We start from the raw sequence: 21,577 nt of genomic DNA on the forward strand, positions 1-21,577 counted from the left end.
TCTAAAGAATTACAGAATGAGATTTCCTAAAGATAGATTTTTCTTAACATCACATCTTTTCCCTGATTTATTTAATGTAGTGCTGGATTTGATTGCTAATGTTTTATAAAGGATATTTTTGTCTATAATTATAAGTGAGATATGTTCATAGTGTCCTTTCATTTAATTCTTCTCTGCTTTTGTTTCAGAATTATGCTAGCCTTATAGACTGTGCTGAAGGCTGAAGTATTTCAATTTTTTTTCAGTTGAAAAAACTTTAAATTTGAGCTGTTTAAACAATAAGAATTAGTTGTTTCTTAAATATTTAGTAGAATTTGTTCACAAACATGATTTAGAAAATGGCTATTTCTTGGTATCTTTATTTCCCCAAGTTCTAGTCAAGTATCAGGTGTAAAGTAAGACCTTCTTTAATACTTGTGGAATAAATATTCTCTAGACAGCGTTCTAAGAATTACCATATAGAATTGTTTGCAATTTGTTTTTTGTCAGAGAAGCGTTGTTATGACTAATTCACTAGGATATGGAATTAGTCTGTAGGAGAAATAAATGGATATCTGTCTTCATGGATAGATTTTCTTCAGGGAAAAATGCTGCTTGGGGGTAGTCTAAGCTTGAAGCTAACAGGCCGGGCGGTGGCTCACACCTGTAATCCCCGCACTCTGGGAGGCCGAGGCAGGAGGATCGCTTGAGCTCAGAAGTTTGAGACCAGCCTGAGCAAGAGGGAGACCCCGTCTCTGCTAAAAATAGAAAAAATTAGCTGGGCATGGTGGCGCATGCCTGTAGTCCCAGCTACTTGGGAGGCTGAGGCAGGAGAATCACTTGAGCCCAGGAGTTTGAGGTTGCGGTGAGCTAGGCCGATGCCATGGCACTCTAGACCGAGCAACAGGACAAGACTCTGTCTCAAAAAAAATAAAATAAATAAATAAATTTGAAGCTAACAGTTTTAGGAAAATAGTGTAATTTGCATTATTGAATACAAGTACTTGCATAGCTACCATGTGTAAAAAGACCAAAGGTAACCATTTTTACAAACATGTATTCATGTTTGGGTTATTTTTACCGTTTTTTCTTTTAAAGCGTATTCTGTGATTTAGACTCACTCAAATTAGTGTATAGGCAAATACTGTTTTTAAAGGTTGAAGTACTTTAATTTGTTTCCATTCACATTCCCCTTTTTTAGTTGATATTTTTAAGCATTCATAAAACTCTGGATACATTACAAAAGTAATTGAACATCTGGATATAACTCTAGGGTTTACGTGATAAAGCAGAGTTTCTGAACCGGGGACAGTTTTGCTCCCAGGAGGCATTTGATAACATCCAGAGACTTTCTGGTCGCCATCATGGAGGTGGCTGTGCATGTACCAGTGTGTGTGGTACTGTCGTCCGGTGGGTGGTGGCCAGGAAGCTGGTTGCTATCCCGCTGTGCACAGGACAGCTCTCACAACAAAGGAGTAGCTGTCTCAAAACGCCAGTTGAGCCAAGCTTGAGAAACTCTGTTGTAGAAGGAAGATAGATAAACAAATATGAATACATAATATAAACAGGTGTTTTCAGATGTGTGCTTTTTTCTTCAGAAACTGGAATTCTGTGTAACTCAATACAGTTTCCAGTGTCCTTATGGAAAGGATATGAAGTGTTTGCTCTTGACTGACATCTAGTGAGACATTTAAAAATAAAAGTAAAGCTGTAGTTTAAGATTAAATATGTAAATCAGAGTTACTGCTAATTTTTTTCCCCACTGTTAGAAAATTCACAAATAAGGAAACTAGGAAGCGATTAAACAATTTGTTTATAGCCACTGAGAAATTATATTTGAGCTATTATAATGATTTGTTTATAGCCACCAAAAAATAATACTTAAGCTAAGAATTTACTTCCTGAAGAAATAGAATATAGTAAATTCTTAACGTATTATTTCTCTTTTATGTTTCACTTATATTCTTCATTTTAATATTAGAGCTTAGCATATAAAATCTTTCTTTTGATAGTTTTCTGAATAAAAAGCTCAACCAGTTGTGTGAGACTTTCATATTTTAAAAAATGCCTAAAATTGTAGAATTTGAGAGCCAAAGAACACCTTGGTGGTTTAGTTCAGTTTCCTCATTTACAGAGATTAAAAGTTTCAATTTCAGAGAGGTAGAGAGATCTTTTCCAATGTCATACAACTTGTTAGTACCAGATCTTGAACTAGAACCCACAACTCTTGCTTCTAGTCAAGTGTTCTTTCAAGTAAAGTGTTAAGCACACTTTGAATTCTATTTGAAGTTTTCAAGTTATTTTTCAGTCAAACTATAAATATTAAAACTGTTAAATCATTATTTCCTTAATATATACACTTGTATAAATGTTTTAAAATAGTATGTATGTTTCTAAATTGTCCTGTTTTGTTTAATTTTAACATAAAACTGTTATGCCAGTTTAAACCTGAAATTTTAAAATTTTTATTTCACAGGCAACTACACCTCCAAATCAAGGAAGGCCAGATTCTCCAGTCTATGCTAATCTACAGGAACTGAAAATATCCCAGTCTGCTCTTCCCCCACTTCCTGGGAGCCCAGCAATTCAGATTAATGGAGAATGGGAAACTCATAAAGACAGTTCAGGGCGTTGTTACTACTATAATAGAGGAACACAGGAAAGAACTTGGAAACCACCTCGTTGGGCTCGGGATGCAAGCATAAGCAAAGATTTCCAAAGTCTGGGAGATTTCCACAGTTCAGGAGATCAAGAGGTATGAGTAGTTAAGGAATCAACCTGCAAGTTACCAAATTTTCTCTTTTCATTATTCATAAGCAAAACAGGTGAATAGGTTTATTTCTTGGTATCAGCATGGTAGAATATTTGAATCTCTAAGATGCTAAAAATTCTTTCTAAGCTTTATTATATTAATGCTAGCTTTATTATATTAATAGTAGCTAACCCTGTAGTGTGCCTGCTAGTTCCAGAACTGTATTAAAGTTGTCTAGTGCCAGTGTGTTTCCTTATGAATTAGAAGATACTAATTCCATTATTGTTATTGCACAAGCCAGTTACATCTTTTAGAAAAAGAAGGAAAGAAAATATAGGATGTGACCTAGCCAAATAAACGGAAACAAAATTATTTAACTAATTAAAACAGATATTTTTCTCTATTGGCTTAGTATGGCTACCAAGCTACTTCTCAGTTTTTCTCTCTGTCAGTCAGACATACAGGATCAATTTTTTATTTCTATGTAAGGGAAGCAATTATAATTCCTTTGCTATAATTGTATCATTCTGTAAATCTTACAGTTCACTTTAAAATCATTATTTTTGGGCTGGGCGAGGTGGCCCATGCCTGTAATCCTAGCACTCTGGGAGGCCAAGGTGGGAGTATTGTGTGAGGTCAGGAGTTTGAGACCAGTCTGAGCAAGAGAAAGACCCCGATCTCTAGTAAAAATAGAAAAATTAGCCAGACATGGTGGTGCACCCCTGTTAATCCCAGCTACTCGGGAGGCTGAGGCAGGAGGATCCCTTGAGCCCAGGAGTTTGAGGTTGCTGTGAGTTATGATGATGCCACTGCAGTATAGCCAGGGCAATGGAGGGAGACTGTCTCTCAAAAAAAAAAAAAACCCAAATCATTATTTTCTCTAACAAGTATTAATACTATTTTCCTCCCCTCTAGTTTCACCTTCCTCCATACCTCTTGCAAGGTGGTACAGTGAATTGGCCAGCTATAACTTGAGAAACACTCATCTCAGTGGTCTGGAGAGGCCTTGGGCTATTTAGATGTGCAGGAGAAGTTTAGGTACGATTGATGGAAGGGAGTGAACTCCTGCTGTTGGTAGACTGGAGGCTCTTCACCTGCATAGGACACTCTGCTTTTATGGAAAGCAGCTGCCTTGTACAAAATAAAAGCAGAGCTCCAGGTAGATAGGAGCTGGAAAAATCAGGTAACACATCCTGTGTTTTGCAGGCCCTAAAAGTTTTTGTAGTTAATAACCCCTGGCCCCCTTCTTATCCTATTTTTCAGTTGGTTATTTACAGCTTTGGTTAGGTAGCAGCTTGTACTTTTAGTGTTCAAGTGAGAACCAAAAATAGAGAAATGGTTCATGTTTAACTATAATAAGAAAGTTAGGAAAATTTTATTTGAATTGTACATACAGAAGATTTGAAAATAAACTATCCTGTGTATCAATAATAAAGTCTTATAATTTGGGAGAATTAAGAAAAAGACTAAATTATAGCCTAACTTGAAGGAATTTAAAGTATACACAGGAACTTTTAACATTTTCTTAGCTTTGTATTTTAATAAATAGACAAGAGTGATTTGTATATATGCCTTAGCTTACACTGCTAGTCTCTGCAAAAATTGTATAAAAATAAATATTTCCAAAGTGGCTGGAGCACATCTTCCAGTAACTTCTTGAGAAAAGTTGTGTATGGGAGTAAAGTTGAGACTGTGTGTGTATGAAAGTATCTGTAGTCTTCTCTTATATTTAATTGAGAGCATGCCAGGATATAGAATTCTAGGTTAGAAATAATTTTCTCACACTTGCAAGGCATTTTGAACTTGCCTTTAATGGTGATCTGTGTCACCTGCTTGTTGGGGAGTCTCCAGTGTTAAAACCCTTAGGTCTTTTCAGTCTCCATACAAGTCTTTATTAGATCTGCTGCCTAGAAGGTAAGGGCTGCCCAGGTCTTAATGCTGGCATTCAGTTTGCATATGGTGCCTCACACTCTCCTGTTTCCGTTGGTACCCATGTCCCAGTTGTGTCTGTTGTCCCCCAGCTCAGAATCTTACTGTTCCTTCTTCAGAGGGAATAAATCCCCATATTTCTGCTAATAGTCAGCCATGAAGAAGCGTATCCTGGTGATTTTAGTCTCCTTAGTATCTCTGCTTTCACCCCCCCAGTTCCAGAGGTGTCTAATGCCATCAGTTCCTGACCCTTTGCAGGTTCTGCTCTGTAAACGTGCTGGGTTCATCTTCCCCTCAGGTCTCCCCCGCCCCCACCATGCCAGCTTAGGTTCTGCTTTCTTCTGTGTGGATAATTCAATTTTTTATTCATCTGCTTGACTGTTTCTCTCTTTGTCTGCTTCCTGTTCTTGTAAGTTTACATCATTTTAAGCGTATTTCACATCTGTTATTTTAGTGGGGTTTGAGAGAGAGGCAGTGTTCACTCTTCCATCTTCACTCAGAAGCTTATTATTTTAGTGGTTACCCTAGAACAGTGGTGATTAACTGGCAGTGATTTTGCCTTCCAGGGACATTGGCAGAGTCTGGAGACTTTTTGATTGTCACAGTGGGGGCAGTGCTACTGACGTCTGGTGGGTAGAGGCCAGAGATGCTGCTGAATGTCCAATCGTACACAGGCTGGCCACAGTGAAGCGCGATCTGGCCCTACATGTCAACTGTGCTGCTCTCGAGAGACACTGCCCTAGGAATTTTTTTTTTTAATTTTTTAGAGGCAGGGTCTCATTGTGTGCTCAGGTTAGATTACAGTGGCTGTTTACAGGCATAATCACAGCACATTATGTCCTGGAACTCCTGGGCTCAAGAGACTCTTCTGCCTCAGCCTGCTGAGTAGCTGAGACTACGGCTGTGCAGCACTACGCCCCACTTCAGTGTGCATGGCCAGTCTCTGCAGAGGCTGGGGCTAAGCAGTGTCCTCTTGCTTCTTAAAGCCACACAAGAGCTGTACGTGCTATTGTGCTATTGTTGTCATATATTTATTTCTGTTTTTAGCCTCCTCCTTGTTGTCGTACATGGCTCTGAAAATTAATCCTCATTTTACCACCTGCTTTTCTCACATTTTCTTCTGTCTTGAGTACATGCTTTTAAATTCCCTCATGAGAGTCTGTTAGTTAGGGAATCTTAGATTTTATTTGTCTGGAAATTTATTTATTTTGCTTTTATTTTTGAAGAATATTTTAAATGGGCATACAGTTCTAAGGTGAGTGTTTTTTTCCTAGTTTATTGAAGATTTTATTCTCATTTTCTGGCTTTCATTGTTGATGCTGAAAATTCAGATGTCATTCTCATTGTCTTTCCTTTAGCGATAATTTCTCTCTCCTTGTTGGCAACTTTTTTGACATGTTGTGTCTGTACTTCCACCGTGATGTGACTGGGTGAAGGTATCTTTTTTATTTCCTGTCAGGGTTTTGTTGGGACTCCTGAATTTGAGGAGTCCTGTCTGATCAGGTCTGGAAAATTTTTAGCTATTATCTATATATAGACCCTGCCCCCATTTTCTCTTTCCTCTTATTCTAGAACTTCGATGAGATGAGTGTTAATCTCACTCTGTTCATCTATGTCTCTCTGTGCATCATTCTAAATATTTCAAGATCTAGCTTCTGTTCACTGTTTTTCTCTTTGTCTACATCTTCATTTGATGTTAAACCAATCCTTGAATTTTAAGAAAAGTGTTATTTTTATTTGTTTGGAGAATTTCCCCCATATTATTACTTTGAAAAGTTTTCAAAAAGGTTGAAAGAATAGTATAATGAACATTAATAAATCATATAGCCTTCATTTAGATTTACCAATTGTTAAAATTTTGCCACTTTGCTTTCTCTATCCCTCCCTTCACACACACACAGACACACACACACACACAGACACACAAACACACGTGTATGTATTTTCTTAACCATTTGAGGCATACAATAAAAACATTTTATTTCCTAAGTATAAGAATTTTTTTCTGTCAAAACCACAATACATTTATCACACCCAAGAAATTTAATATTGGCATACTGTTTTATACATTGTTAAAATTCATTGTTTCTCAGTTGTCAAGTAATATCCTTAATAGTTTTTTTCCCCCTACAATGAAGGATGCAGTAAAGGATCATATATTGCATTTATTTGTTATATCTCTCTTTAGTCTTATTTTGTTTTTGTTAATTCTAGTATGTGTAAAGTTTTTGGGTGTGATTATTCTGTTTTTCTGCTAACTCATGGTGTTTTGTTTTTCCTCTTTTATATGTGTGTATGTGTATTTTAATGTGAGATTATAGTTCTTAGAAATTCTTAAGTAGCAGTCTTTAATGCTAAAGTTGAAAGTGGGTTCCTTCAGAGAGGAGTTGGTTTTGCTTCTGCCAGGTCCCTGGCGAAACTATTAATAATATCCTGTGAATATTTCAAACTAAATCTTTAGCTTTAGTTTTTATGGGCCACCTGGGTAGTAGTAATTTCGATTGTGTGAACCCTGGCTAGTGGCTGAAGAGTGCCCTGATTTCCCCTGATTACTGGGGAAGATTCTTGTGATTTTCCTGGTGTGGAACAAAGGGGCAAGATTTGTTTATGGTTCACTCATAATCTGTGGGTATAATTTTGTGGAGAGCCTGGCTCTGTATAGTGGGTGTCCTTTTAGCCTCCCTGCCTTTGGTAGTCCTGAGTCCAGTTCTACAACACTTCTTCATGCCTTTGAAAACTAACCTTTTAGTTTGGGGTTTGGCAAATGCCTTTAAAGGAGAAAGCTGGTCTTTTTATTCTACCTACCTCTCTGAATTCTTGTTTCTACTTAGTTTTTGACCTCTGAGTATTTCTTAACAAATCTTTTTTTTCCCCTCATTTATGGTTTTTTAAAACAATTTTCATGTAACATTTTTTAGCTGTTTTCATCCAGATGATCAGTTAGGGAAGCTCCCTGCCATTCTCCTATAAATGGAATGTCTGCTGTAGCCCCTCCTACTGCTACTAGAATACATTTGTAGCAGAATAGACTCCAGAGTTACAGAGCCAGTGACCCTCCTTAATGGGGTTATCTAGTATAGAATAGTCAACCTTTGGAGAAAGCTTACCAAAAATAATCTTCATTTTTGTTTAATGGCCATTAAACAGCTCTTTTTTAGCAGTAGATATCAAGATTTTAAAGCTAGTCCTGGTTCTTTAGTGTAATAAAACATATCAAGATATTAGAGGTTACTTTTCATGGCAGAAGAGAACATCTTGCTTACTTCACTGATTTAGTAGTTTAGATTATCTCTTAAATTATAATTTTACTGATTAGATTGCCTTTTTTCTTTCTGAAGATTTTATTGCCCTTTTCTCATACATCTTACATTTTTAAGTTGTCTTAAATAAAAATAAACTCTTGATTTTTAAATTAGGTGTTTAATTTTTTAATTATGTCACAAAACATAATACAGTTCACTTTTATGCAGTGCTTCTGCAAAGTTATTTGTGAGCTTTTGTGAACGTATTATTAGGCTGTTTATGTCTTTAATTACAGTGTGGAGCGTCTACCCATCTTAGTGTTTCAGGCCAAATGATGGTGATAGAAAATATAGACCGAATAAGATTTAATTGTAGAAACTATTTTACTGAAGTGATAGGAAGGGTCATTTGCACATGAGTGTTAACCTGATAGTTCTTGAATGAAGTTTAAGTACGGTAAGCAGATAGCTACTCAGTCACATTATAGTGCCTCTTGTTTGTTAAGAGGCATAAAAAATTGTTGAATTTTCTCAATCTTCTAGTTTGCTTCTCTTATATATCTGGAGTTTATCATGTATACCTATATTATTTCCATACTGAATTTCTGATTTTTCTCTCTGTAGTGTATTTGAATTTTCTCAATATTAGTTTTTTCTTGTTTTGAAGTTCAGTTTCCCACAGTTTTAATAAGCATCTGATTGAGTGAGTTAGGAAACCTTGCCAATAAATTAGACCACAAAATGTAGTGTCACAAAACTAATGTCTTTTCTCTACCTTCTCCTCCCACACAATTAAAAAAAATAGTTCCAGATATATTTATTGAGCACTGTTATTTGCCATACATTTGGCCAGGTGCTTGTGACACACAGAAGAGAGTTTCCAAGGAGCTCAGTCTAATGAAGATCTCTCATCCCCTCCTTTGTTTACACATAGACATCTGTACATTTACTGACCCGTCATTTTTTAACTTGATTTCAGTTCAAAAGCAGCATGAAATAGCATTTTGTCTCTTTAGTCTGAAAACATTGTTTTCAATTTTATTGTGGTAAATTTTTCCAGGGTTGCACTAATTGATAAAATAACTACTATGAATTTTACCTCCCTACTTACAATCTACCATTTAAAGACATCAATTTATTTTGAAATTAAATATTCAAATATATTCAAGATATCTTAATACTTAGTCAAATAAAGTCAATTTCTTAGATTTTCAACTGCTGTGTATTTATATTCAAAGAAGAAAAATCCTTATGTTTCTGACTATTTATAGCTGCTTTCATCAGAAGAAAACTACCACAGCATTTGTTACAGCCAGTCAGATAGTCAGTGTGGTTCTCCTCCAAGGGGTTGGTCAGAAGAGTTGGACGAACGTGGGCATACCTTGTATACCAGTGACTATACTAATGAAAAGGTACATTCTCTTTTTCTCATCTAGTGTTTCTTGGCAGAATTCTCTCATAAAATAGTTGTGTACTGAAGTTGTAGTAGTATTAAAAAGTCATGGAAATATTCTCCATTGTAATTTTATAATCATGTCAGTTGACAACATGGAAATACAGTATAACTACTAATTCATGGTTTTAAACTGCTTGCGGTGATAGTGATTTTTGTGGTGTTGATACCCATTTAAGACAGACCTTTTAAGAGTAGATCTGTTGACTGTCATTTTGTTTAGATTTCTTCAATAAGCATATTTCTTCATATTTTTCTTGGGGAAGAGTTTTTTGGAAATAGTTTTCTCAACATGCCATGATTGTCCACTGCCTTACTGCCTATAACTCCTTTTTCTATTATAATCAAATTTGTATAAAACAAAAACCATGAGTCTAGTATTTTATGATTAATTAGCTTGGGAATGAATATTGAAATTTTATGTGTGTATTACATCTGGTATTGTTTGAGAAAGTAACTAATTGCTTATGCTAGTTTAGAGAATAGACCCTTAGGAAAAAACAGGGATAGACTTTTATCCCTCCTTCCTGCCTCAGTTTAAAGAAGCAGTAGTTTTCCTTTATTTTGTAATCTAGATCATATGTTTGTATTAGCAATATTTAGTCCTTTTTTCCCTCATATTGCTTTTATTATATTTCATGAAGTTCTGTAGTTACTGCTATTTAAATTTTATTATGTTGGCTAACAGAGGTAATTCCTAAGGGTTTGCATGAAATGGGGCTTAAATTATTTAGTTTTATACTGAATGATTGAGAAACAATTCCCTTTTGTTAAGTTCTCCAACTTGTTTTCAAGATGGGGGCGCGTACCTGTGTTCTACTGCATACTTTCATCTGTGTATCTTTGTGTTATATGTTTCTTGCTGTTAAGTGATGCTTGAACCACTAGCCAGAAATCGGAGGAAAGAGAGAGAAAATAAATTGATAATAAATTAATATTGAGTATATTTATTCTTACCAAACTTAAAATGCAAGTCTATTAGTATAACAGGTTTATTTGAATTTTTTTGCAATGTTCCATATAATTCATTAGAATTAAATTTAATAATATCTCTAATGTAGCAGCTTAAACTCACTTTTATATAAATTTTAAAAGAACCACCTGTTCTGTTTTCATAGTGGCTCAAGCATGTTGACGATCAAGGTAGACAGTATTACTACAGTGCAGATGGATCTCGGTCGGAATGGGAATTGCCAAAGGTAATAAACCTTACCGCTGAATTTCTCTTTAAAATAATAGATGAAGTAATATATGAAGATGATTTCAGCAGATTTATTTTTAAATTTTTATTCAACTTTTAAAAAGCAGCAAGACTCCGTTTTCTCAGAACTCGCTGAAAGTCCTGTGAGCGGCGAAATTTTTCTAAGGTGTGCAGTGATCGGCACTGTGTGATACTGACTATTCTCATTCAGAAATGCTTTTGGTTTAACTTGAAATGGTCTTTCATTATTACCAGAAATAAGAATTCCCTTCAGTGCTAGTAATGCCATCTTATATCTGGTTATCTTGAATATGTTGAGTTTTCTATATGAAGTTCATCTTATATGTAATCTTTTTTTAAGAGAAAAAAGTAATATGATAGTGAAGTTTATCACCTATGTAAATGTGTGTTACGATTGAGTTGCTCACTGGCTGAGATAGGCAGCATGTGGTGATAATATGTCCTAGGACTTAGCTGGACATCTCTTTTCCAGACAGGTACCCCAGGGCTGAGTTTACCTAAGGGCAGTAGGTTTCAAAGTGGTCATATACATGTCCTTGTTGGTACTTGAGATAATTTTAAGTGATATCTGGGCAAACATTTAAATTTTAATTGGTATATTATTTTAATGTTTAGAAAACAACTATAATTAGACAAATCTGTGGTGTCAATTATTACATATACTTTAGTTTTTAAAGAAATTTGTCTTTTTCCCCAAGTAAGTCAATTTAAAGAAAAATATTAATAGTATAAATGGTACATGGATAGAGACAAAAATCACTAGGTGATACTAAACTTATTGAAGGTTGAGAAACACTAATCTAATAAACTAGTGCTTTGCTAATAGTGGTTTCTTCTTTATGTGAATGCTATCTGGCCTTTAGTTATTTTGTGAAATTATAAGCCTTGATACGAGTTAGGATAAGATATGCAGCCTGTAATTAACTGATTTTTAAGAACACCCTTGTGAGTCCGAGTTGAGCCAGTAGCAGAAGAGGTCCATTATAACTCTTACAACTTTTAAAATTTTGTGATCTTGTAGAACAAAGTAGGCTGGCTATAATGGAAACTTGGTGGGTGTTGGAGTTCAGAGGTGGATAAGGAAAATATTGGTTCTTTTTGGTTAACCTGGCTATCAAGCCCCAGAATTTTTTCTGCAGTTAAAAAAAACCCTTGTCAAATCTTCAAATAAGCAGTTTTTGATCCTTATCACACATTTTATATAGGTACGTTCTCTTTTGCGCAGCTCGGCAGAATATTGTGTATTTTTAATGATTTTGTTTAAATTAATAACTTTCCAAATTGGAAGTCATTAAAATTTACATTTATATAATTGCTTTTAAAAATACTATTTTCAGCTTAACATATTAATATTAGTGGAGATAGTTTTTATATTTTAATTACAAAAGCTTCCATATGAAGAGTTATGAAGATATTATTACATTATTTTTACTTCATTAATCATGAAATACCATGAATGAAGAAAGTTCCAAATAAAAGTATCTCTAGAAGTGCCACAAATCATTCCTCACATATTTCAGCATTGAGCTTTTATCTCATCATTCTTTAAAATTATGAAACACAATTCAGTAAAACATTTGTGGATTTTTTCATTTTCCTCATTATTAATTTCTACTTTTAGCATCTGATTCTGAAGATAAAACCGTATTTATTTACCCTTTAAAACTTTGAGGTTGTGCTAAGCACTCAGAACCCTGTAATATTCTTGTTTTAGGAACTATAGCACAACCATTGGATAATACTCTAGCAACAATTTTTTAGTTGAATTTTATAAATTCAACTAAATGACCCAACATTTTACTTTTCAAATTTGTCTCTCCATAAAACTTTTAAGTGATAAAATAATATCTCAAGCTTAATAGAACTGTTACAACTTTTAGAGAGAAAGAGGTATACATAAGATTAACAAGTTTTTTATAACTGTACTGGGAAGAAGTTATAGAATACCTCAGATATTGCTTTTAAAAATCAGTACCATTTATAAAAAATAATTTTCTCATATTTAGTGATTAATTTGGAAAGAATAATTTTATGGATCATGATGGCCAAAATATGTAATAACTTATATGCTGGGATAAGAGTATATTTTGGGGATATAATTATTCAGTATTGAAAACTATATAGTAATGATTGGTTCTATTAGCCTTATAAATACAAAATCTGATTTTGACTTGAAGAAACCAGAAAAAAAATCTGCAGAAAGTTTAGTTTACTGAAAAAGGTTATAGAAGATGACTATTTTATTAATAATATTAATTAAATAATTTAAACATATGACATTAAACTTTTTGTTCCACTTGACAGATTTGAACTGTAGCTCCTGCCAGTACCTCAAATATCAAAGGTATATTGAGATATAGAGGAATCTTATGTACTATATGCTCTTTCATAGTGCTTTCTGATTCCCTGGAGTCGTGAGATCAATCACAAGGCTTGCTTTGAGTGATTTGTCCCAGGTCACGGTCTTAGCAGGGGAGAGGCTCCCAAGATGAACTTATGTCAGGAGCAGGTTAGAGCCTTTACTTTACTGGTGGCTAAACGTTCCTATTAGTTTCTTATGAACTCCTGTACGTCCCTTGGTTAGAAGAACTCCAGGCTCATCTTCTACTTACTTCTGGAGATGGCTTGAGTAAAAGAAAGAAGAGAGGCACTGAGTTATATCAGGACCTCAGAGAGTATTCCACAGTAGTGGAAATGGGCACTGATTATGACCAGAGTTGAACCCTGAGTTTTGTGGTGTTATTTCATTTTCTGCTACCATTTGCCACTTAGGATAAAGTGTGAGAAGGTCTTGGCAGTTTCTTGAATGAAGCCCTGTCAGCCGTTCCTAACCAGCACTAATGAACCAGCGCCTGTCCCACTCCCGGCCTGGGCACCGCGGAGACTGTGTGGTGGAGCCCTACGCGGCATGCAGGGAGCCCTGTCATTTGTCCTCCCCATTCACTAACTGTACAGCAGCAACGAGGCAGCTCCTCACTCTATCCCAAAGAGAGAGCGGAAGGGGGATTACGGAGAGGAGGAAGCTAGAGAAAGGGATTTTAAAACTCTGTGTGTGAGATCCTAGGCACAACTCCAGAGTGGCCTATGCATGGAAACAACCAGAATTAACATAACAAAACCTTTTAGAACAGAACCATGGTGTGGAATACTGCCCGGGTCTCAAGTTAGCCTCTGGGTAGCACACAAACAGGGCAGACCAGACAGCACTAAAAAGATTTTAAAAACTGAATTGACATTCAACTAATGGTTGTAAACGTAGGCCAAGATGTGTATTCTGAACCTAAATGGGTTGACAGTCTGCTAAACTATTAATAGAAGGCTTAAATAGAAAATAAAGTGTTATATTACTCAATGTCAGACTATAACCTATGATTACTTGTCATACAAAGGGGAAAATCTCAACTTGAATGAGAAGACAATATCTATAGGTGACAATACCAAGATGATACAGATGAGGGAGTTATCCCATAAGGATTCTAAAGCAGCTGTCCTAAAAATGCTACAGCAAGCATTTAGGAACACACTTAAGATAAGTGAAAAAGCCAGAAATCTCAGCAAAGAAATAGAAGACATAAAGAAGAAGCAAATGGAAATCTTAGAGCCAAAATAAAATACTGGTTGGCTCAAATAACAGAGTAGAGGTAGAGTTTAAAAAAATGAACAGTGCCTCAGAGACCTGTAGAAAAATACGAAAGATCTGACATTCCTTTCATTGGAGTTCCAGAAGGAGAAAGGAATGAGTGTGAGGCTGAAAAATATTTGAAGAAATAATGCTTAAAAATGTCTCAAATTTGGTAAAAGACAAACTTACAGATTTAAGAAGCTGAATAAACACCAAACAAGATAAACCCAAAGCAATTGCTATCGAGACTCAATGTAATCAAATTTCTGAAAAGACATTTCCCCCCCAAAAAATAAATTCATGAAAGCAGCTCATTGAGATGACACATTACCTATAGGGTAATAACAATTTGAATGGCAGTGGCTTCCTTATCAGAAACCATGGAAGCCAGAAGGAATGGCACACATTTTTCAAATGCTGAAAGAACTGTCAATCCATAATTCTACACCCAGCAAAAATATCCTTCAAGAATGAAAGTAATAGACTTTTTGCTTTTTCAGAGATGGGGTTTCACTCTGTTGCCCAGGCTGGAGTGCAGTGGTGCAATCATAGTTTACTGCAGCCTCTAATTCCTGGGCTTAAGCCATCTTTCCCTCTTAGCCTCTTGATTAGGGAGTACAGTCACATGCTACCATGCCTGGCTAATTTTTTAAAAACTTTTTTGTAGAGATGTGGTCTCACTGTGTTGCCCAGGCTGGTCTTGAACTCCTGGGCTCAAGCGATCCTCCCACCATGGCCTTCCAAAGTGCTGGGATTACAGGCATAAACCACATGCCTGGCCTATAAAGACATTTTCAGCATGAAAGTAAACTAAGAGATTTATCACCAGCAGTCTTGCTCTCAAGGAACTGCAGTAGGGAAGTCCTTCAAACAGAAGAGAAATGCTACTGAAGAAAACTTGGAATGTCAGAAATGAATAAAAATAATAGAAAGGGTGAATATCTGAGGAGGCTTTTGTCCTGAGTGTTTAAAATTATGTTTGACATTTCAAACAAAAATTATAACATTTCTAAAGTAGTACTTACATGCAGAGATGAAATTTAAGACAAGTATATCATAAAGTGGGGAGAGTAAAGGGATGTAATTATTGGTAAGATTTCTATATTCTACTTGAAGTAGTAAAATATTGATACTAGTAGACTGTGATAAATTAAGTATATGGTAATTCCGAGAACAAGCACTAAAAGCTGTAACAAGAGAGAATCAAGAAATTATAGATACATTAAAATATAATAGTAAAAATTACTTGGGTAGCCCACAGGAAGGCAGGAAAGGAGAAACAGGAATGGTAGAAAACAAATACTAAAATGGTAGACTTAAATCCTAATGTATAAATAATTACATTCAGTATAAATGGTCTAAAACACATCTTTTAAAAGAATTTCAGAATGGATAAAAAACTGTGACTCAAGTATGCTTCTATGAGAAAAATCACTTTCAAATGTCGTGAATGACACATTATGCTGAAGGTTATTTATCAAATAAGTCTACAGTAAATCTCATACTTAATGGTGAGATCACAGAAGCTTCTCCATTAGAGTTAGGAACTAGACTCAAATTCTTCTATCACTGCTTCTATTCAACAATTAAATAGGAAAGGAAAAGGAAATAATGGAATTAAAAAGGAAGAGATACAGTTGTTCTTTTGATTATTAGAAAATCCAAGAGAATCTACAAACTTAAAACTGATGGGAGTTCAGCAAAGTTGCTGGATATATAGTCAACATAAAAACTACCCATTTGTCTAGGAAAAAGTCAGTTTAAAAATGTGATAGCAACAAAATCCTATTTACATTAGCAGCAGCAAAAAGCGTTGTAACTAAGAACATGCCTAATAAGGGTCTATAAGATTTTAGTGAAGAAAAATTTTTAGAGCAGAATAAAAGAAGACCTGAATAAATGGTGCAGTATTCCACCATGGTCTTGGATTGGGGGAGTTAATTTTATAATAATTGTCCAAATTAATCTGCAAGTTCAACCCCCCCCCCCAACACACAACTTTTTTGGGACTGAACCTAAAACTTATGTTTGCAGGCAAAGGTTCATAAAGAGTCAAAATATTGTTCCTGAATAGGTAGAATTGGGGAGGAGGGGGAAAGGGATGGCATTCCTGTTATGGTGATTAAGTTGGGGGAGTAGGGGCACTTGTCTAAAGAAATAGACCAGTAGGACAGAATGGAAAGCTCAGATGTGGCATTGCAAATCAATGGGGTAAGCACAGACTATACGATAAATGCTGCTAACATTATTGGTTGCTCACATGAAAAAATTGAGATAAAAGTAGATCCTTGACCTTATTTCAAGCTCAATGATTAATTTCAGTTAAACATGTAAATGTAATGAGCAGAACCTTAAGGACTGTAGAAGGATATATCAAGGAATATCTTTGTAGAGGAGGAAGGATTTCTTCAACGAGACCCAAAAGCCTACTATAAAAGGGAAGATTGACAGATGTGACTACATTAAAATTAAAACACCTTCTACATGTAGAAGATACTGTAAACAAGGGGGAAAAGATGAGGTGCAGACTAGGAGATATATTCAACTCACATAGCTTAGAAAGGTTTAGAATCCAGAATATATAAAGAACTTGCTAGTTAATTTTAAATTTAATTTTTGGTTTAAGTTTTAAAAATAATGCTTATTTTAGATTTTAGGAGTAGAAGGAACCTTAAAAAATTAATTTAATGGCCTCATTTTATAAATGATGATAGTTAATATTTATTAAGAACCTACTGTCAGGGCAATATTTGGTTCTTTTATCTTTAGAGCAACTCTGTGCATAAGATGATATTTCTGTTATATCTGCTTTACAGTTGGGGAAACTTAAGGGAGATTAAATATTTTACTAAAGAAAATACTGATTTTGTCTCTCCAACACCAAAATCTATGATCTTCTCAATTGTGCCAAAATGCTGGTCAAAGTTGAGAAAAACTGAGGCTAGTAAATTCATGGTGGTGTCACGTGATGAACTTTGCTTAATGGTCATAGGTCATGTGTCATTTGGAACCAAGATGTTTAGATTTCTGCTTTTGTTTCTATTATTTATGAAGTATATTTTGTTTTCTTTAGTATAATGCTTCATCCCAGCAACAAAGAGAAATAATTAAAAGTAGGAGCCTGGACAGGCGGCTGCAAGAACCAATAGTATTAACCAAGTGGAGACATAGCACCATCGTATTGGACACCAATGATAAGGTGGGACTTTCAGGGGAGAATCTGTTGATAATTTGGCAAGTTCTTTGTGCTTTTATAGTACAGTGAATTGTAACCATTTGCAGTAAATTTATTTCATTTTATGTAGTGTTTCTGTTGGTACATGTGATTCTTCGCTAAAACATTTGATTTCTTTTGAACCAACTTAAGCTTTTGATCTGAATGTATGATGAAATGTAACTATAATATTTATCTTTTTCATTAACTAAATTGTATACTGACTACTGTTTTATGTATTTAGCATCAATTTGTCATGGAATCAGTTTTGGTTTTTATACAATGTATTGACTTATCTGTGGCTTACTGACACCCCCCCACCCCCGTAGTTGGCACATTTTTTTTGTTTACCTTAAAGTCACATTTCTGTTATTCTTTGTCTTCAGCCTGTAGGAGGATTCATACTGAAGACATTTAATTAATTTTCCCTATCCCAGGGAACATTGGAATCCTATTTTTGTTTCCCTAAATGCTGTCTGCACAAAGCTTCTTTTATCAATCTGAGAAGTGACGTTCTCTGTTTCGAGTAGGGGTGAATTTTGATGCAAACATGAGAATGGATGTTTTTAAAACTTCCTTCGGAGTTACATCCTTACAATGTAGCTTCATTTTGGGATGGGTTGGGAATTTAGTATGAATTTGCAGAACATGAGACATACTAATGTTGAAATGTGAAGGTGGCAGTAATACCTTGAAACTAAATGAATTATTTAAAAAAGGCTGGGTGTGTTGGCTCACGCCTGTAATCCCAGTGTTTTGGGAGGCTGAGGCAGGAGGATCATTTGGGCCCAGGAGTTCAAGGCTGCAGTGAGCTATGATCCTAATACTGCAAAAAGAAACATATTTGTCACTGAGGACTTTTTTTTTTTTTTTTGAGCATCAGTCTTCTCTTGTAACATAATTTACAGGTTGCCTGCATTTTTTTTTTTTTTTTTTGGTGTTTTTAGTGAAAATAGAATAAACACTACTAAGGCATATTTCTCTGTGCTTGGATACTTTCAACCTTAAATCTCTTTATAAATTATCTCAGTTGATGAGTCAAAAAGTGTAATGTTTTGGTACTTACAAGTGACTATAAAATTGACCTTGTTGAATTTAAAAGTTAGTGGAACTGTAAAAACAGTACACGTATTATGTGTATAAGAGGGACTAATAGAAAACAATGAAAGCAGATGAATTTCTAGTTTCTATTTTGTAAAGATGTTGTGTGATTGAATATAAGGGGCATATTCAAGGAATGTTACTCTGGAGTCTGTGCTATTGAAGATATACTTGAAAACATGATCATTGAGATTAACCTAGGTAGGTAAGATTCTTAGAGATTTTTAATAGAAAAAATTCGTTCAACTCCCAGAACCAGATTACAATTCAGGATATGCAGAAAACTCCTAAATGCCATATGTAATGCTGTAGGGCAAAAGTATCGTTGAACCAACTCCACTGCCTCTTCACAGCTGAACAAATAAGGATGATTATTTTGGTGATATATATTAAAATTTCTTACTCCTTTTTAATCTCTCAATTCATTTTCAGTCTGTTTCTTAAAATAAATTGGATGAAGTTCTTACTACATTTCTTCTTCCATCTAATTGTCCCAGAGTTGTGAGAATATGATAAGGGATGACATGTGCATAACTTGAAATATAATCAAAGAAACCTGATACAGATGCTCCTTAAATTATGATGGGGCTATGCCCCAATAAACTCATTGTAAGTTTAAAATGCATTTAATATATCTAACCTTCTGAACCTCAAAGCTTAGCCTAGCCTGCCTTAAATGTTCTCAGAACACTTCCACTAGCCTACAGTTGGGCAAAATCACGTGGTGATACAGCCCAGTGTATAGTATCTGTTTTCATCCTCATAATTGCGTGGCTGACTGGGAGCTGCAGCTTGCTGCCTCTGCCCAGCACTGCAAGAGAATTGTTAAATCACTAGCCTGGGAAAAGATCAAAATTCAAAATTTAAAGTATGATTTCTACTGAATGCCTTTCAGTTTTGCATCATTGTAAAGTTGAAAAATTGTAAGTTCAGAAACATTTTTACTGTATAGCAAATGTCATCATGATGACATAGGTCCTAAGTCAATTGGCAGAGAACTTTGGAGATAGGTATGTATGTATGTCTGTGTGTGTATGTGTGAGTACATTTATTTGTTTTTGGTCATGTATGGCTTTTACTAAAACTACCCCTCAGTTACACATGTAAAATGATTTCTTGGTTTATATATTTATAATTGTTATATATACATTAGTACTACATTTGTGGTTTTTATTTCTGTAGGACTGATAATGCTATGAAAAATAAATCATAATTGCCATTCATTTTATTTAATTACATATTTTCTAGTTTATAGGTTATTAAATCTTTCTGACTATTTTAATATTAGATACTCTTTCAGAAGTCAAGAAATTGCTCTGAAGTTGTCAGAAAAACACTGGAGACTAAACTGAGATTTAGACATTAAGTTTAATTTCTTTTTAATTTTTTTGTAGAGATTTTTTGATGTTTGATTTGTTAGTCTGTCCCTTCAAGGGTTTTCCTGTAAACTCTCATTGCTGCCTAGTTTCTGTGTTTGCAAATTGTATAGGCTGTAAACCTGAAGACATTTTTCCAGTTGAATGAATGTGGAGTTAATGATTTTTGCATTGTTACTTAAAACAAATTCCCAGGGTTGTTAACAGCACCTTTTCCAGTTTCATAAGCGTGGAAAATCAGAATGCTGTAGGTATGGAAATGAATGTTCAAAGGACTTTTTGGGTTAGATAGAAAAATTAATAATAGGTAATGGCATATGATTTTTCTAATTCTCTTTTCCTGAAATTATTCAGAGCACGTAGGGGAATGGAGAAAATTTATATGGAGCTAGGCGGTTGCTACGAAAAAAATATTTTTCAGTTTTATCCTCCACAAATAGGTGCTAGCAACATGTGTAGTAGAAATCGTATGCAATGTTTTAATAATGACAAAGCAGACAGCTTAAGAACCATGTTATTGGTTTGCTCTTAGGATGTTCTTAAAGGCTTAGACATTAAATCATTTTTTTTTTTTTTTTGGTGAGTCATTAATCTTTAAGTCCTAAGTTTCTTCCTTGCATTTAAAGAATCTTGCTTATTTCCATTGGAAAGTTAGCTATAAATTACCTTGAATATTAATAGCAATTTAATTTAATTTCTCCTATAGCTCTTGACTAAAATTCTTATTCTGGCAGTTACCAAGTTATTTCTGTGGCTCTTCCTTGCCTAATCCTGGGTGTTCATACCTATCATCCCAAGAGCAAGTTAGTTTTGTGACTATAACATATTTGTCTTTAAGTGTTTAGGTTTTACTTATTTTAAATACGGTAGATTCAAACTGATGTAGCATCATGATTTTAAGGCAACATGCATTATTTCTTTTGAGAAATTTTGTATGCATTATTTAAATTTAATTGCTATAAAAATGTGCCATATTTCATAAACTTTTTATAACATCTGTAGTTTTCAAATCAGTACCATATTAGTTTTGGAGCTGAATATAGAAGGAAAATAACAAGGAAAAAGTTTTCTTAGTCTCCCTTATTAAACTTTCCCACTGTGAGTAGAGGCAGAAATATATAGAGTAACTTTTTTCATTACTTATTTCTTGTAGGAATCTCCAACTGCCTCAAAACCCTGCTTTCCTGAAAATGAGTCTTCTCCCTCTTCTCCAAAGCACCAAGATACAGTTAGTATGATAGAAGTATACTGTATAATATAGTCCAGTTATTTCAATCAATTTCATTAAATTAATGTTCTCTAAATGTAATGTTGAAATATTTCTTGGGCTTCTATTAAATTTCACTAGTTTTTCTTAAAAAACCACAATCAAAATAACTAAGAATCAGATTGTACTGATTTAAGAACCCCCATTTGTGCAAAATATGGTATCTTACATGATTAATTAAATTACATGCCATATTTTTAAGTGTTGAATTTATATTTGTTTTTTAAAAATAAAATTTAAAATTCCCACACAGTACTATCAAATTATACTTTACCCTTTCTTCCTCAGGCCAGCAGTGCAAAGGTAAGAAACATTCCCCTTCTGCTTAATGGGCATAAACACCTTCTTGCTCTGTGCTGTAAAATACATTGCCCCGTCTATGCCAGATGAATACTGGAGATAATGGAACTCAACTGTAAG

At 34.7% G+C, this 21,577-nt stretch overlaps 1 protein-coding gene across 9 annotated transcripts in view; it reads left to right on the top strand.

Annotated features, from left to right (window-relative positions):
• The window catches only part of ARHGAP12 (Rho GTPase activating protein 12), a 117,790-nt gene that overhangs the window by 61,533 nt on the left and 34,680 nt on the right, over positions 1–21,577 (top strand). For 3 of the 9 annotated variants that reach the window (XM_045554177.1, XM_045554122.1, XM_045554131.1), the window contains exons 4-9: positions 2,456–2,734; positions 9,174–9,314; positions 10,474–10,554; positions 17,273–17,398; positions 21,044–21,118; positions 21,446–21,460. In XM_045554177.1, the coding sequence (XP_045410133.1) occupies positions 2,456–2,734; positions 9,174–9,314; positions 10,474–10,554; positions 17,273–17,398; positions 21,044–21,118; positions 21,446–21,460 (717 nt within the window). The remainder of the gene's footprint in view (positions 1–2,455; positions 2,735–9,173; positions 9,315–10,473; positions 10,555–17,272; positions 17,399–21,043; positions 21,119–21,445; positions 21,461–21,577) is intronic. The other 6 variants (XM_045554142.1, XM_045554159.1, XM_045554152.1 and 3 more) reach the window with 6 other exon arrangements.

The sequence above is a fragment of the Lemur catta genome, chromosome 1 (assembly GCF_020740605.2).
Source record: "Lemur catta isolate mLemCat1 chromosome 1, mLemCat1.pri, whole genome shotgun sequence".
Taxonomy (NCBI): domain Eukaryota; kingdom Metazoa; phylum Chordata; class Mammalia; order Primates; family Lemuridae; genus Lemur; species Lemur catta.